We start from the raw sequence: 17,056 nt of genomic DNA, 5'->3' as shown, positions 1-17,056 counted from the left end.
AACTTCCACATTGCTGATATTAAAGTAACCTTCATAAACTGTTTTAAATGAAATTCCATCCCAAAAGAACAAATTACTTCTTAGATCATTTCTTGAATTTCAAATTTTTAAAAAACCATTGCATTATCTACACATGGAATTTTAAATATTTTCCATTTATCTAAAGGCTAAGCCAAGCTGAAAACCTTGTGTCATTTGGTATTTTACAGATTAAAGACTGCGGTCTCGGGTCTCAACATATTATCTTACAAATAAGCAGCCTCTTGCTTCTATTTTACTATTTTCGACAGAGCTGGGATGGGTTAAAAAATAAACAAGAGGAAACAGGAATACTTACTTGAACCTGGCAGGTGAAAGAGGAGTAGGAGGAAACATTCCTGGTTCAAAAGAATCAAAGTAAGTCACCGTCCAAGAAAAGCTGCAGCAGGAGAATCCGGCAGTTAGGGATATTATAAGTAGCGTCCAGAATCCTTAATGGGAAGAGGGGGAAAAACCTGAATTATTAACATCAAAGCAATTTAAATTGAACCAGTATTGTCATCTTCAAAAAAGATCATGTGTATTTCTGATCTCCTGAATTATATGCAAATGATAGGAGATTTGAGCTTAGTATAAGCTATCCTATGTAGAAGCATAAAATACTAAAGCACAATGAGAAGTCATATCAACGAATACTTCAAATCAATTATAATTTAATATGTGAAAAGAGTACAAATTAAACGTAAGAATATAATTCTTCAGTTTTATAAAATTCAACTATAGAAAAATGGTTAAAACACCTCACTGTTAAAAACATCTTCACATTTTTCATTTACCCTTGTGAATCAGAGCTTGCTGACTTTCATTACTTAGTACTAAGTGATTCCTTTCTTTCCATACCATGCTTTTTTTTTTTGCTGAGGAAGATTTGCCCTTAGCTAACATCCATGCCAATCTTTCTCTATTTTTTAGTTATGTGGGCTGCCAGCACAGCATGGCCACTAACAGAGCAGTGTAGGTCCACGACTGGGAACTGAACCAGGATGCCAAAGTGGAGTACACTGAACTTCACCACCATGCCACTGGAGCTGGCACCATACCATGCACTTTTGACATATGAATCAACTTTAGAGTGTCTATTCTTTACAGCTTTCCTACAAACGTTTTAAACCTAATCTCATTATTTTCTCTTTTGGGTGAGGCAGATTCGCCCTGAACTGACATCTGTGCCAATCTTCTTCGACTCTGTATGTGGGATGCCTCCACAGCATGGCTGACGAGTGGAGTAGGTCCACACCCAGGATTTGAACTCGCGAATCCAGGTCGCCAAAGTGGAGTATGAGGAACTTTAACCACTTGGCCATGGGGCCGGCCCTCCAATCTGATTCTTTAACCTAGCTAAGTATATGAACAAAAGTTAATTCTCAATTTATAAATGGACTGGGATGCTAGATTTTATTTCTGGTCAGATTGGAACTGCATTTTCTCAAAGAAATCAAGTCAAAAGCATAGTTCTATACGGGACTCAAGAAAAGGGGAAAGGGTTGAAATGTGGAAGAATAGGGGAAATAAACAAAGTGACAACAGAGCAAATAAATTAATTTGAAGGTTTTTAGATACGCATTCAAACTGCCTCATTAAGACAGTTCACTAAGCCACCACTACTGATGAGTGTGTGCCCCAAGCCTCAGTAGTACAGGGAGGAAGGAAAGGCTGAGGACCCCACAGTGGAGAATGACCTAAGAATTACCATATTTCCCAGCCGCACAAAATGCACAACCACAGGTGCCTTTATTTTAGCAAGAAGCAGGTAAGAAATACGTGATTGGGGGCTGGCCCCGTGGCCGAGTGGTTAAGTTCGAGAGCTCCGCTGCAGGCGGCCCAGTGTTTCGTTGGTTCGAATCCTGGGCGCGGACATGGCACTGCTCATCAGACCACGCTGAGGCAGCGTCCCACATGCCACAACTAGAAGAACCCACAACGAAGAATACACAACTATGTACCGGGGGGGGGCTTTGGGGAGAAAAAGGAAAAAATAAAATCTTTAAAAAAAAAAAAGAAATACGTGATTGGACTGTTTTCAAACCATCTGAAAGCTGGTAACAGACTGATAAAACTGCTAAAAGACAATCTCAGGGCAATTGAGCATTAAGAAAAACTGTAGCAAAGTATTTTTGAAAGATTAACCTAATTTTTTCTCCTGATATTTCCCTTTTCCTTACCCCCTTTTAAAGAGATAACAGACTCTGTGTTTCCTGTCCCAGAAGAAGGATGTGGCAAAGAAGAAATGAGAAATAGCCCAAGCATCTCTTTGGTTTTTATGTTGCAAAATAATTAGGGGAACTAGAAAAGACAGAAACAGGAGGATAGATAAACACAAAATGCCTTGAATAGACACTAAGGACAATTAAGTTGATTGGGGTACAGATAAAATTTTTGTGTAGAACAGGGAGAAAGAGAATGAGGGCTTTCCCTACAGGCAAGAAAGATTCCCCTGGTTTGAAAAAAGTGTGTTGTGTGTGTACGTTTGCACTTGTGTGTGTATACAGGGTGGGACTACTGCTGCTGGGGCTTCCTGTCAGAGCCATGCAGAAGAGGCCACACAACACCAGAGAGGGATCATAGCTGTACAGTATCTTGGCAGGTGGGCCTAGAGCCAAGCTTCCAAATGCCTCTGCCCTAAGCAGGGCACAGAAACAGCAGCTAGTCACGTGGCTGGAAGGTACTACATCTGAAAGGCCATCCTGAGCAGAATGCAAGATGTTTCAGAGGTAACTCATTTCAGCAAATGTGTTGAGGACTAGATTGCACCCCATCCCAATACCCTGGCACAGTGTCAGCATCTAGAACCCTAACCCCATCTGGGACTGGGTAGACAGAACCTTAGTAGAGACTGAAGTACAACCCTCCTGACAACCCAGTGAGATAAAGGATCAAAACAGAAATTATAAGATTTCTTAGTATACAACAACTTAAAGGTGGCTATACTGCCAAATAGCTGTTATTTATTAAAAATCAAGTTTCTGTTTGAGAACTGCTGTGGAATAATGGAAACTTTTAAATATCAAAAAAAGTGAGAAAGACACAAAATAACATTAAAAAATAACTAAATGTGAGGCTCTCGAAAGCCCATCAAGCTTTTTCACTCAGGTACTTTAATAAACAGTTTACCAAATTTAAGACAAGAATATTCTTGAGTTTCCAGAAGTAACTACTATTCCATAATCTGTTTGCCTCACCTTGAGCATTTTAATTATTTTATATTCATTTTCAACTGTTGAATAGTTACATCACTGATAAAAGCAAGGTCACACTGACAGGGCTAAAAAAGTACACTGCAGTATTGTGGTCTACAAATGCTTATGCTTCTGAAAATTACTCAATTTGTTTATGAACAAGCAGAAAAGCCACAGAAGCTGGCAACTGCCAACAACTAAATTTGTAACAAGTCCCTGTCTCCAGAATACTGAAGCTAAAAATTTGACAATCAATGTTTTGTAAAGCTATTTTACTAAGAGTTAACATAATTTTTAAGAAGTACAAAAGCGTATAAAAATTAAGTTAAAGTCGTCCTTCCCCAACTCTACTCCTAAAAGCAATCAGTTATGAGTTCTGTGTGCATGTTTTCTAAAAATTATAGCTATCTAAGCAATGTAGATAGACGTATGGAGCTAGTTATGTACAAGCAATGAACAGTATATATATATTTTCTCAGTTTATTTACCATTGAAAGGGATTTTCACCAGAAAAATTGTCCTGCACTTTGCTTTTTTTTTCACATAACAATGTTGGAGACCTTTCATGTCAGTACATAGAGCCATAATTCCTGCATATTTTTACTATTCCAGCTTTTCACTATTAAAAACAGTGCTACAAGTAACATTCTTGTACTAAACTGTGCAGTTGTACCAGGATGTCTGTAACAAACTTCTGGAGGAAGAACTGCTGTAGCAAAGGATACAGGCCTTTAAAATACACACATACATACATCCATTTCCACTACAGCTCAGTTTTCATCAGTTGATGAAACAATGGAAGCTCATCTCTTCCATCAAGTGAAGCCTCTTGGACTCAATATTTTCACCTAGCAAAGATGGGGGTAGGTGAAAAATCCCCATGCCAATCCCTCTGCTGGAGTTTTATACTCACTTATCTAATGGTATATTCTATTTGGGTTCATTCTTCAAAATATGTGATTTTGGTTTCAAAGTGTAGTTACTTTTCTAAAAATATGCTGGCAGCTTTCTGTATTTATATAAAAGCTTCCAGCAAAGATTACTATATGTTCCAAATATCTTAAATTTTATTTAGCAATTTCAGAAGTTTTACGAAGGCAGAGATCTGGAGGCAGTAGTTTGCACACATACGAAGAAACAATCAGAAAAAACAAAACAAAACCAAAAAACCTCCCATGTTGCCACAACGGGAGAGGTTTCTTATTAAATACTGTCATGTATCAAGTACACATTCTTCATAAAACTTATTCCTGCCATAGGTAAACAATGGGACTAAATGCGACAGTACATTGATAATTACCAAGTCCCATTTTAGAGCTTCTGACACTTGAAACATTTAAATAAACTGGTAGACTATGAAATACAATGCAGTAGTGAAAAAGATTGAGGCAGATCTATGTATACTGGCACAGAATGAACTCTAAGACATTTTAATAAAGCTGCAGAACATCCATGATGCCAATTATGCTTTTTCTGCAATAGTGACAAAACCACATATTGTAAATTATCATGTATATAAATGAATAGAAAAAGATGTGAAAATATAATACAAGTAGATTAGTGGGACACTTTGCTTTAAATGTTGGAACTTTTTTCCCCTAGTGAGACTATATTACTTATATAATTAATTTATAAAATTAAAAGTGAAAATTAATTTAACATTTAGGTAATTTTAAAAGTTGTAAAATCTATAACCAGCTGGCTACTAATAAAAGCTTGGAAGTACTCATGCATAAAACTAATCAACAATTTTTACACGTTTATGTAAACAAATGTTTGCAAACTTATCAGATTCTATAATTTTCTAACTTAGGAGGATGACAGCTTTTTAAATAATTTAGTATTCTCAATAAACTAAACCACATTCCATTGATAGCTCAAGTCTTCAAATCCCTCGAGCAATGTGTCTCTCTACAGGTTAAGTCAGAAAGCTAGACAGCCTTGAATCTTCACACTTATTATTTCCAAGAGCAGGAGCAGAGGAAAGGGGTTGTTCCTCCCCTGCCGGTGCCACCTGAACACAGTGGGTGCATAACAGCTCCACTGGCAAAGGTCTCCACCAACTGCCCATCCACCTATAATTCAGTAATTCCACTCCCAGTCTTGCTGAAAAAGGTAAGAAAAGTGGAACCAGGGCACATTATGACAAGCAAAGCGACTGAAACTAGAAAAATAAATACCATCAGTAGTTTCCAGCCATGTTGGAAATCATCAGATTCTTACGGGAAACTTTAAAAAAGCTTTTTTATTACAGACAATTTCAAATATCCTTACAAAAGTAGAGGGAAGAGTACAATGAAATCCCATATACCCATCACTCATCTTTAAACAATTAACTCAAGGCAAATCATGTTACACCTATATCCTCCTCTGAATCTTGTAATCTTCAGTATAATAGGGAAAAGAGTTAACACTATCTTCTGGGTGCAACACAACTTTTCCTTATTTTTAAGTTATCTGATGAACAATTTACAGAAAAATAAAAAAAGTGAAAAAAAACTGGTTAGAAATTTTAAAATATAAATAGAGTGAACCCAAATTTTTATTGTGAATTTCCCTGGTTTTAAAGACACAGACACTTGAAATGAGCATGTCCTCTAAATGCAAATAATCGCTTCCTAACTTCATACATGAATCTGGAACATAACCACCTTGTAAACACTGATTCCAGCCTTCGGGTACATCTTTAATTCGTTACAGCTTATCGTGAGTGTTGCTTTTTTTTGTACTTGCATTATCAAAACACAATGCTTGAAGGAATTTTTTAAACCTTTCATGGTTTATCATTTTGGTAAAGAGAGAACCTATCTTCTTTGCTCCATAATTTGCAAAACACGAAATGAAACATAAAAAAAATTTAAAAAAGAAACATAAAATTTTTGTTTTTAGATTTATAGACAATTTGAATGATCCAATGATTTTTTTTCCATTTCTTTCCAATCACCTTTGTATACACACCTCCCTTTAGTATTTGTCCACTTACAAACAATATCAAATAAATTAGGGCCCACAGACATAAAAGATGAAAAATACTGTCATACGTCCTTTTAGCAAAAAGGGGACGGTTTGTGTTTTTGCCTCAAGTCCTTCCTGTTGAATGACTAACTGGATGAGAATACTATATTTTTCTGAAAAGAGCCAGATAGTAAATATTTTCAGTTTTGCTTGCCATAAGGTCTCTGTCACAACTACTCAATTGTGCCATTGCAGCATGAAAGCAGTCATAGACAATATATAAAGCAATTGGCAAAGCTATGCTATGATACAACAATTTACAATAACAGGTAGGTCAGATTTGGCCTGTGGATCATAGTTTGCTGACCTCTGCTCTAGAGGATTCTATCATAATTATTTTATTCTTTTTAGTATAGTTGAGAACAAGAGATGAATAATATTAAAATGATTCCTAATATAATGAAATAGCAAAATGTTTCAAGATATAGGAAAATAAGATCACTAAAATCCCATAATGTACCTTAAATTTATAAAAGAGTCTAAAAGACCAATAGGGTAATTTCAAGATCAAATAAGCTTTATGCTTTCAAAAGTATTAACTTGATTTTCTCTTTGTTCCTTGGAAGATCCCCTAAGAAAGGACAAAAGTCACAAAATAATTCTTACAAATAGAACCACTGAAGAAAATTAAAAAAGGGTTCAGTGAGGCTGGTCCCATGGCCTAGTTAAGTTTGGTGTGCTCTGCTTCAGTGGCCCAGGTTCAGTTCCTGGGTGTGGACCTACACCATTCATTGGCGGCCATGCTGTGGCAGTAACCCACATACAAAACAGAGGAAGACTGGCACAGATGTTAGCTCAGGACTAATCTCCTCAGGTAAAAAAGAGGAAGGTTGGCAATAGATGTTAGCTCAGGATGAATCTTCCTCAACAAAAAAAAAAGGGGGCGGGCGGAGGGAGCCAATGGACCCTGACAGTATACTGAGCTTTAAAGCATGCAGCCAATTAAGTGATTTTAACTTTGATTAAGTAGATTAGTATAGGGTCTGAAATTTTGTAAATTAAAAAAAAAAATCTCCAGGGTTTTTTTTTTGATATGTCAGGTTTGGTTCTCATGCACTAGCAGCATCAGCACTACCTAAAAACTTATTAGAAATGCAAATTCTTGGACTCCATCCCATACCTACTGAATCAGAAACTCTAGACCAGGTGAAAATGAGTTTTAACAAGTCTTCCAGGTGATTCTGATGCCAGGTAAAGTTTGACCTCATTAGCATAAGAAACATCTCTCCAGACCACCAAAGTTGGGCTAAGCAGTATTACACCAACAATTACCAACTAACTTCTTGAGATTTAGAGGTCCCAATGTGTGATTCTCATTACTGCATTTATGTGTTAACAGAAGATCTGTAATGATTTTATGACTAATAATTTAGCTGCATAACAACAATTCCTGCCACTAACCCATAGTGTTTCTGCCTTGGTATGCACCTAAACTATCTCATGGCATAAAAATTCTAATATACACTGTCCTATGTTTTGGTTTAGAGGGAAATAATTTATATTGACGGATGCAGGATACTTGGGAATGTTAGGTGTAATTACACATGTAAAAGATTAGCTTCTGGTATACTACAAAAGTTCAATAGTATTATTATTAATTGTTGAACATGTTATTTACACTTTTCTAAACTGAATTTTGTGCTTTTCCTTAAACAAGGTTTTTCTCATTGAGAGTTGCAATAAAAAAGATTAAAAAAAAAAGAAACATAATTCCAAAACCCAGATACACTAACATTTTGGTTGTATCCTTTCAGTCATTTTGGGATTTTGTTTTTCTCTTCTTTTGGCCTTAGTCATTGTTCTTTTACTCATATGAATAAGCAATATACACAATTTTACAAAGACTGTGCTACAGAACAGGGTAATATTTGTGAATTTTTAAATGAAATACTTGAGTGACCTCACCCAGTTGCAGATAGCATTGTATCATTTCCTTAATAGACTGTGGGCTCAAATTACAATGTTCATATGTTCATTAGAAAGTTCAAGTTCAGGGTTTCAACCATTTTTTCACTAACATTAGAAACTGAGTGAGTTGTTCTCAACTTGCACCTTTCTAAGAGAACAGTTCACTTACCAACACACCCTTTGTCTTGGAAATTTCTACCAGGTTTCTAACATTCTACATCATGAAATTATGATGGTAGAAAGTCCCATTTATCACTCTGCAGTAGTAAAGAAATAATTGATGACTCTTCAAATGAGCTGGCTTCAACTCTGATTGAACTCAATATATGTCAGTCATCTCTTCTCTGTAGATGTGCAGAAGCCTGGAAACATCTCAATCATAAAACAGGAACTAAATGGGAAGCCCAAAAATGAAAAAAGCCCTTGACACTGCAAGACGCTGGCAATCAGGTCCTAGCCAAAAGAGGGACTTAACGTTAACTGTTTACTAATAGATGTCAAGGAATGACAGGCAACAAAGAGCAAGTTCAAAAGCTTTTTAGACACTGAAGGAACCCCATAAAGGCTCATTACATTTTCTGTATTGCACTGACTATTTACAACATTTATATAAAAGTACTGCCCTACATTAAATTTGATAACAATACTCTTAAATTAAGTATTTTCTGCTAAAGGCAATTTCTTCTTATGTATTTACTGCAGGTTTGCCTCAAATAAACGGTCATTTTATGATACCGTATATTAAGATAGGGGAAAAAATGCAAAAATTGGAAATAGGACCGTGTGAAATGTGATAAAACTCAGAAAAATGTGACACATGCAAAAGCCAATGTGCAAAATGAAAGAACTTAATGTTGTACATGATTAGTGTATAATCAATTTGGCCTGAGAATAACCTTATGGAGGAATAACTAGAATGTGCTTTTAACTAAATAATTTCCCTGTAAAATAGGCTTACAGTAGCGGATGGTTTGCAGGACAATTATGAAATAAAAGCCCTAAGAACTCTGCAGTGTGACTTCAATGCCACCCAGGGGAGATCAGTGGAGATGAATTCCAAAACCAGCTGATATTATCAATCACACTTTCCTGGCTGGACTACCTCATTAGTAAAGATGAAGACTATGATAGTCTAATCTTATTAGCCATTAGGATCAATTAACCTCCCAAATGCACTAATACTATGCTCATCATGAACCCTTTTCTTTTTTAAACCATAAACAGGGCTTCCCATGAAGATTTCTTTCAGAATCACAAAATGACAAGAGAATGGAAGTGTCTCAGCTCCTTTGGAAGTTAGGTTTCTTAACAGGCATTTGGGTTTATATATTATTTCTTGTTAGTCCACTCTCAAGAACTTTACCCTTGAATAAATTTTTAAAAAAATGAGATTCTGAGGCATCAGCCCCACGGCCTAGTGGTTAAGTTCAGTGCACTCTGCTTTGGCAGCCCAGGTTCAGTTCCTGGCCACAGACCTACACCACATGCCGGCAGCCATGCTGTGGTGGTGACCCACATACAAAATAGAGGAAGACTGGCAGAGACGTTAGCTCAGGGCAAATCTTCCTCAGGAAGAAAAAAGAGATTCTGGGCCTGCAAAAGTATTTCTCAAACTGTGGTGCAACAGAATCACCTGCAAGATTCTTGAGACCCACTCTGGGCTAAAAATCTAGAGGTGCTTTCTAAAACAAAATCTAGTTGATTCTTACACAAACCAAAATGAAAATCACTGCTATAATCTGCTCTTACTGAATTATGTCAACCTTGGACTAGGATTAAACTGCAATAAAAAAATTTGCAGTGTGCAATCCATCTAGAAAGAGAATTCTTTCATGATAGAGTAGTTACTGTGCTCACGTTGTTTCTAAAAACCAACCTAATTTCAAAGAATTGAGGCAGTTTGCAATAAAATTGAAACATGAATCATTGAAATATAGAGATAATAACATGTACATACAATAATTATCATGCCAAAAAACAAAAAGTAATATATAAGACAGTCAAACATTACATTTAGCTATGAGGTTCCTAGTAAACAAGGCAAAATAAATACAATGAAACACAACAAAATCATTACCACTGATAAAAGGCTGCATTCCTCTTTTTCTGTATATAATGGATGACTTCAACAGCAGTTTTTATTAAAGACTCTGGATTGTTTCTTCATGTGAAAACTTTTATATTAATTGTAAAAAGGTAAGGACATAATTTCAGAGCAATCTTTCTTGATATTTAAGTTAATCAAATCAGGGCTGAGTTGGAGGCAAGTCAAGGTTTGAGAGAACAACTAATAGGCCTGTCTTTTCAACCATCAGCCTTTTTAACCAGAGGCTGGGAGTCAATTCAAAACATTATTTGGGAAAGAGATTTACTTGTATTTTTCTCCCAAACAGGAGAGAATACCAGCTTAGAACAGTGAAGGGCAAGTGTTACCTCAGTCACCTCAACCTTATAACAGTTTAATCATCTCAATCACTGATTCTCTGAAATAGATTTTGAAGAACCTTATTCTCTTGCTAGAGAAGAGTATTCTCTATCACATGCTATAATGTATATTTGCTATAAACATAACTATGCTTACTTTAAAATTAATCCTCAGGAAAATGAATTCGTCCATTAGGTGATGTTGAATATATTCTCCATTTGACCAGTGGAACACTGGATCAAAATAAGGATCTTTGTTTTGCCATACTAATGTTTACAGTGTTTTTTTGCCATAAAGACACAGTAGTTTCTCCTAACTCCTGAGATTGTTCCTGAATCTTGAAAGTGAATTCACGTCACGAGCAAAGACTTAACGATCTTCCCATTTGCTGTTACTGTAGTATCTACGAAGCACACCTAAAAGCAATACCAAACTATTTACCTGGCAGTGGAAAAGAAAGCAGGGCAATGACAAAGCCCTATTATATTCCTTTTGATATTGAACAAGCCATTCCTGCAGATGACAGATGCCACTCACTCTTTTCATAAATGTGAAATCTTGCCAACTTTTAAATAGCAAGTTAGAATTCATGCCTTGTTCATAAGACTGTTTCCACGGCATTAAGAGTTGACAGATCAACAAATGCAATGAAAAACTTCATAATCTTGGCTGTTTTTTAGAGATGAAACAGTATAACTACATACACTGATAGAATGAGTAACTAAAAAGTATATGTTTTCTCGTGCAAGAAGTTGATAAGAGCGTAGACAAGTTTTCAAGGGATATCTAGCAAACTAATTTGTCTGCGATTTGAAGATAAAGGTTTCCCGTTCTGCAAAATCAGTTAGACTAAACTTTGTATCATCATGACGGCATTAGCCTTGAAGAGGTAGAATGTGTAGTTTAGCTAAGACTGGGGGAAGGGTGACACGCTGGATAGGATCTCAAACTTTTTTCCCCCAATTTAGAAGGATCAATCAAATAAATTATAGCAAACAGAAGTAAAAAATGCCGGACAGGTAAAGTTCTGAACTGTTCAAATCATTTTAGCAGAGAGAAATAAATAAGATAAATAACCCTTGAATTTTTTACTAGAAACTTATAAACTATAGCATTTTACAGGCATTCTATAGAAGTCTGACTTTTTCCTAGTCATCAGTATACCCACCCACACCTGCCATACATAAATAAAACAAAATCTAATAAAATTTACCAAGCACAGATATAAATGAAAAAGATCCAGACGGAATCAAATACACAAGGGAATATACTAAGTATTATATCCAAAATTTTGTAGAGTTTAAACATGATTTGGAAAAAAAAAAAGTGAGCTCAAAACCAAATCCAGTGACAATTAAATCCATACCTAAAAGCCCAGTGTCTACATCAGCTTCTTTCTTCAAATTCTCAGCATGCAATTCTGTAAATACAAACAGGTGCTTGGGTAAAAAAGATGATTTTATAATTTGAAGAGTAGCTAAAAGGCTGGGAAAACATTGTAGAGTTGTACAAAGTGCTGTGGAGTCAGCAGCAACTGGGTTCAAATTCTAATTCCATTTACTAGCTATGTGACCTTCACTAAGTAAACAAGCTGTCTATATGAGTCAACTGCCATATATATAAAATGACAATTTTTTCCCCTAAGGTTGTTGTGTGAAGGCATTTTCTGTAATGCAAATTACAGGACATACTAGGTTTTGAGTTCAATTGCTTTCTTCATTCTCCAAAACAAGCAGGAATCCATGTCTTCTGCAATGGACTGCCACTTAACAGGTTTGGTGACTTTATGATACAAGGTAATCTGTCAGAGCAAAAGAGAACCTACCTACAAGACAAAACGCTCTCAGAGTTGCAGTGAAAAAAAAGGGGAGGGAACTGACAGAGAGGAATGAAACACTGGCACCCAAATATTTAACAGTGACAATTTACGACCAATGCCATTTTATGAAGAGGTAAACTTGCACATTAACTTGGCAATCTGACTCCTGTATGAAAAGCAGCATGGTAAGCTGTTAAAAGCCTTCTGCAGCCCACTAAGAGCTTGGAAGCAATGAGGAAAAATAAAAACTGGAGTTAAACAGATTTAATTCTATTTAGTGAAGTGAAAGTAATACTTGAGTGGCAATGTTTTGGGGGCTCTTCATACAACAAACTAAGGTAGTTCTTTTCGTTTGAATTTTTTTCAGTAATTTGGCCAAGGTCACACACGAGTGAGAAATGAGATTTAAACTCAGATCTGATTCTTTCTATTGTAATATAAAATATTCAACCATATAATACTTCCGTATAAACTTTGGACAGCCTTTCAAGGCACATCTCTTTCAATTCCAATCTAGCTGATGTTTGAACCTCAGACACAGGAATATAAAACTATTAATCAGAGAAAGAACAGAGTGTGGCTCCTGCACTAGAGCTTTACCACTACACTAGGTTGCAAACCCCATACAAAACAGAGAGGCGCTAAATATTTTATCTATAAAAGTTGAAATTTGGGCTGTGAGATGGAACTTTGTCCTCCAGGAATTCTGTGAATGTACAGAGGAATCAGAGGATAGCACATCTTTAACCATTTGTGGATTAAAATCTTTGAACATGTATAGCCTATTTTAATTGAACACACACTTTTCACCCTCTTCTTTTAATGATGTTTTTTCTGCATTTTGCCAATATTTCACCCCAAGTGTTCGCTGACACTGATACTATTTCTTTAGGAGTACCCATTTAATCAAGACCCTTTCTTAAAAGAGGTCTTCTGATGATGGACCAGGGCCTTGGACCTTTAATACGAGAGAAGACAAAAGGGCAAGAACAAATAAAGGTGCAGATGAAGACTCGTAGGTGAAAGCGGCTACCATCTTGCCGGCCTTTGACGGGGAGGGGGGTGATGAAGGCACGAGCCACGTCCAGGCTCAACTTTACTAACCTATTCAGACTTTCATGGCCGTAGCTACAGTACCTTTCACGATCAGGTAGGCGATGGCCAGGAGGAAGGCGAGGAGGATGGAGAACAGCAGCGAACACAGAATCGAGAGGACCTGAACCGGCCACCGCCGAGCCCGGGCCCGGCCGCCTGCCTCCGCTGAGAAGATGCCATTGCGCTTATCGGGCAGGACCGGAGACCCGTCCCCGTCCCGAGGGAGCAGCGAGCCCTTTCTGGGCTCCGACGACGCCCCAGCCGAGAACTCCGCCCGCAGGTCGCGGGCCACTTGGTCACATCCCTCCTCCTCGTCGACCTCACCCTCTCCCCAACCGCCCCCCTGAGTGAAGGCGGGAAATGCCGGCCGAGCGAGCGGGACAGGGGTGCCCAGCCGGCGGCGCAGGGGAACCGAGCACCTCCCGCTCTCCGAGAACGACATGGCGGGAAAGACGGCCAGGCCCGCGGAGGTCGAGCGTCTCCCACCTGCCCCGCCCCGCGCCCGCTGCAGCCAATCAGCGGCCGGGGCCCCCCACGGCCTCCACCAACCGGCCCTGGCGCGCAGGGGTGCGCAGGGATGCGCGGTGGGGCGGAGAAGGTGCCCTGGGGTCCGAAGGGAGACTGGGCGACCCTGGACCAGGGCACAACCCTCGGGCAGTAGGAGGGAGTGGGGGCAGGAAAGGGAGCAGGGAGAGGCGAGCCGAGGCCAAAGGTAGCCGAGTCTCCTCTCCCTTCAGTGCTTCGTCCTGGCCAAAGACCTCCGCCACCGCCGCGTCACCTCCAAGCAAGCGCGCGCCCCAGCCGCCCCAAAGCCGCATCTTCCCGACGCCCGGTCCTAGTGCCTGCCCCTGCACCTGTGATTCACATTCCCCAACCTATTGCTTTCTCCCTTCTTCCCCGCTACGCTCGCACTCTTCTCCAGCTTCCTTCCTTAACGGCAGTTCACCGCCTGCTGCTCTCGCCTCGCCTTAACTGCCTACCCTCTCTCCCCTTCGCCTCGTCCTCCCCACCCCTACCACAACTTCCTCCACGCTGCTCGACACGCCTCCTGCCCCCTCCGCCCCGGCGCGCGCTCTCCAGCTGGTGCGTACGGAGCCTAACAGCCCCTCCTCTCGCCCTCCCCGCCCCCTCCCCTCCGCCTCGAGCACCGCACGCGCGCATCTGGCCCCCGCCACCGCTAACGCTAGAAGCTGCTTACCCAGCCCCGCCCCGCCCTACCCTACCCCTGGCGGCCTCAGGTTTGTGGGGCGTACGTAGCTCGGGCGGGGGGGTGAAGGTGGCAGGCCCCCACGGCCCCACCCCCTACGGGGTGAGGCGGTCTAAGCTCGGGAAGCTGGGACACGGCTGTCTTCCCTTCCCCGGGGGAAGTTGGTGGAGTTTTCCCGGCAGAGGACACGGCGCAGAAACTTCCTCCGTCCCCCTCCCCCCCCTCCATGCAGGCGACGCCGAGCGAGGCTGAGGCTGGCGGCGAATCGCCGCAGAGCTGCGAGTCGGCAGCGCCCTCTGATTGGACAGCGGGGAAGCCTGTCAGCTTATTGGCCCCGTTGGTCCCGCCCCGTAGCGCAGGGCAGCCTTTAACCTTTGGCCCCAGCGGGCGCCAGCCACTCAGATCGCTTCTTGTTGGTATGTGTAGCGGCAGTGGCCGCCGGCGGAGCAGTCTGAGCCCGACGATGAGGCCGGGGACGGGAGCCGAGCGTGGAGGCCTCATGGTGAGTGAAATGGAGAGCCATCCTCCCTCGCAGGGTCCCGGGGACGGGGAGCGGAGACTGTCCGGCTCAAGCCTCTGCTCCAGCTCTTGGGTCTCTGCTGACGGCTTCCTGAGGAGACGGCCCTCGGTAAGGGATCGGTGGGGCAGGGGGAAAGCGGCACAATGAAAAACGGAGTCAGAGAGACAGGAAGCTTTCTCCAAAAGGAGAAGAAGATAAGAGTGGACGAAGGAAGAGCTCGAGATGGTGGGATATGTTCCGAGGGAGAGAAATGGAGGGCGGGGATGCACAAAGGGAAGGATGTGGAACCCTGGAAGTTCCCGGCTGGCTTGGCCTAGACCGATGCGCGGTGTAGGTGCTGAGCTCTTGGGCGGGGTGAACGTCTTGGAGATGTAGGCCCGATTTAACTGGGAGGGGGAGGCGGAGGCTCGATTCTGCAGACTTTAAAAGAGGCTGCTAGAATCTCTCTTCACCAGTAGTAGTGGTATCTGCGGGGGGGGGACAGCCGGGAGAATTGGCAGGAGATAATACCTGGTTTTAAGACCTGGAACAATGGACACAGTAGTAAAGAAAGTAGTTTTCTTATAAAAGCGCATTAAAATGGATGAATTAGGTTGTTTGCATTTGGTGTCTTTGAATGACAGACTTCACTCTTTGGAAAAAAAAAACTGTGGCAGAAATAATTTTACCTGTGTTAGCGATTCTATGAGGACGTTATATGTTGGTTTGTTAGGAGTGAAGTGTCCCTGGGTGCCCGTACGGTTTGTGTTTTATAATACCAACCCTCGTCTGACTTGATTTGGTAAATTAAGTGTTAAAGCTTAAAAAAAGTTTAGAAATAAGTTTAATAATGCGTATCGTTATAAAATAATAGCTAGCTCTCTTTATGTCTGTGTGAAATAGGAAAAAGTTGCGGTTTTCACCGTAACAGTTTTTAAATTGGCTTTCACATACATTTCCTCCGAGCTTTGCAAGCCAGTGTGCTTTTTAAAAAAAGCTATCATCTAGCTGTCCACTAATGCTTTTAGTTTTTTCTTTGTTGTTCTGTAATTTGGTCAGTTGCAAGCCCATTCTAATTACTGGTGTAGTGCAGTTTATTTAAGATGAGAAAGTATAAGCTAACCCAATAGTTTGAATCACACAGCCTAATGTTAGGACACTGCATGTAACTGATTTACTGAAATCAGATTTTTGAGAAGCGTTTATTGTTACTTGCTAATTTTTAAATTGTCCCTGTTTTTCAGATGGGGCACCCTGGCATGCATTATGCCCCAATGGGAATGCACCCTATGGGTCAGAGAGCAAATATGCCTCCTGTACCTCATGGAATGATGCCGCAAATGATGCCCCCTATGGGAGGGCCTCCAATGGGACAAGTAAGAATGTTTTCATTGTATTTTGTGTTTGTTTGTTTGTTTATTTTTGCTTGTGGTATTATTGTGTCAAGATTTCAAAATCTGTCTCAATATTTGCAGCTGTTTAAGGATTAGTTTATGCCAAAATAATGTTTTCAAGTAAGTCAAATGTTGAATCGTGATGCTAACCAAAATTTGAATGTAATGAAAAGCCTTCTGTATAAAAGATTTACTTTCTACCACAAAAAATCAAAGAGGTTTTTTTTTTTCTTTAAGTAGTGGTGTACATCTAGGCTTTTTAGTTTAATGACATTTTTCCCCAGGTATGTCAATTGAAGTTAGTGTCCTAAGAGTAAATATCTGATAGGCCAACATAATTTGTGTCAGTGGACCATGTAAATGGATAGAATTCGAAAATAGCAATTGTTTAGGCCTTTGGCTTAGAATGAATTTTATTCCTGAGATAGCTTCCTCTTGTGTGTGTGTGTGTGTGTGGTGGGGGTGGAGGTGGGGAGGTT

General features: G+C 40.1%; 2 protein-coding genes across 13 annotated transcripts in view; one reads left to right on the top strand and one right to left on the bottom strand.

Moving 5' to 3' along the window:
• The window catches only part of ARL6IP6 (ADP ribosylation factor like GTPase 6 interacting protein 6), a 35,882-nt gene extending 21,391 nt beyond the window's left edge, over positions 1-14,491 (bottom strand). Inside the window, exons 1-3 of the mRNA XM_001489885.5 lie at positions 13,520-14,491; positions 11,930-11,983; positions 338-470 (exon numbers count right to left, since the gene is read on the bottom strand). Of these exons, the coding sequence (XP_001489935.2) occupies positions 338-470; positions 11,930-11,983; positions 13,520-13,919 (587 nt within the window). The 5' untranslated portion in view covers positions 13,920-14,491. The remainder of the gene's footprint in view (positions 1-337; positions 471-11,929; positions 11,984-13,519) is intronic.
• Positions 14,294-17,056, top strand: part of PRPF40A (pre-mRNA processing factor 40 homolog A) — a 54,535-nt gene continuing 51,772 nt past the window's right edge. For 4 of the 12 annotated variants that reach the window (XM_023622927.2, XM_070240969.1, XM_001915989.6 and 1 more), the window contains exons 1-2: positions 14,911-15,186; positions 16,428-16,559. In XM_023622927.2, the coding sequence (XP_023478695.2) occupies positions 14,911-15,186; positions 16,428-16,559 (408 nt within the window). Of the gene's footprint in view, positions 14,716-14,828; positions 15,313-16,427; positions 16,560-17,056 lie in introns of those variants that run through there. The other 8 variants (XM_070240967.1, XM_003363256.5, XM_070240971.1 and 5 more) reach the window with 7 other exon arrangements.

The sequence above is a fragment of the Equus caballus genome, chromosome 18, assembly GCF_041296265.1.
Source record: "Equus caballus isolate H_3958 breed thoroughbred chromosome 18, TB-T2T, whole genome shotgun sequence".
NCBI classification, from domain to species: domain Eukaryota; kingdom Metazoa; phylum Chordata; class Mammalia; order Perissodactyla; family Equidae; genus Equus; species Equus caballus.
Note: the sequence above shows the minus strand (reverse complement) of the source record. Positions and strands in the feature narration are given on the sequence as shown.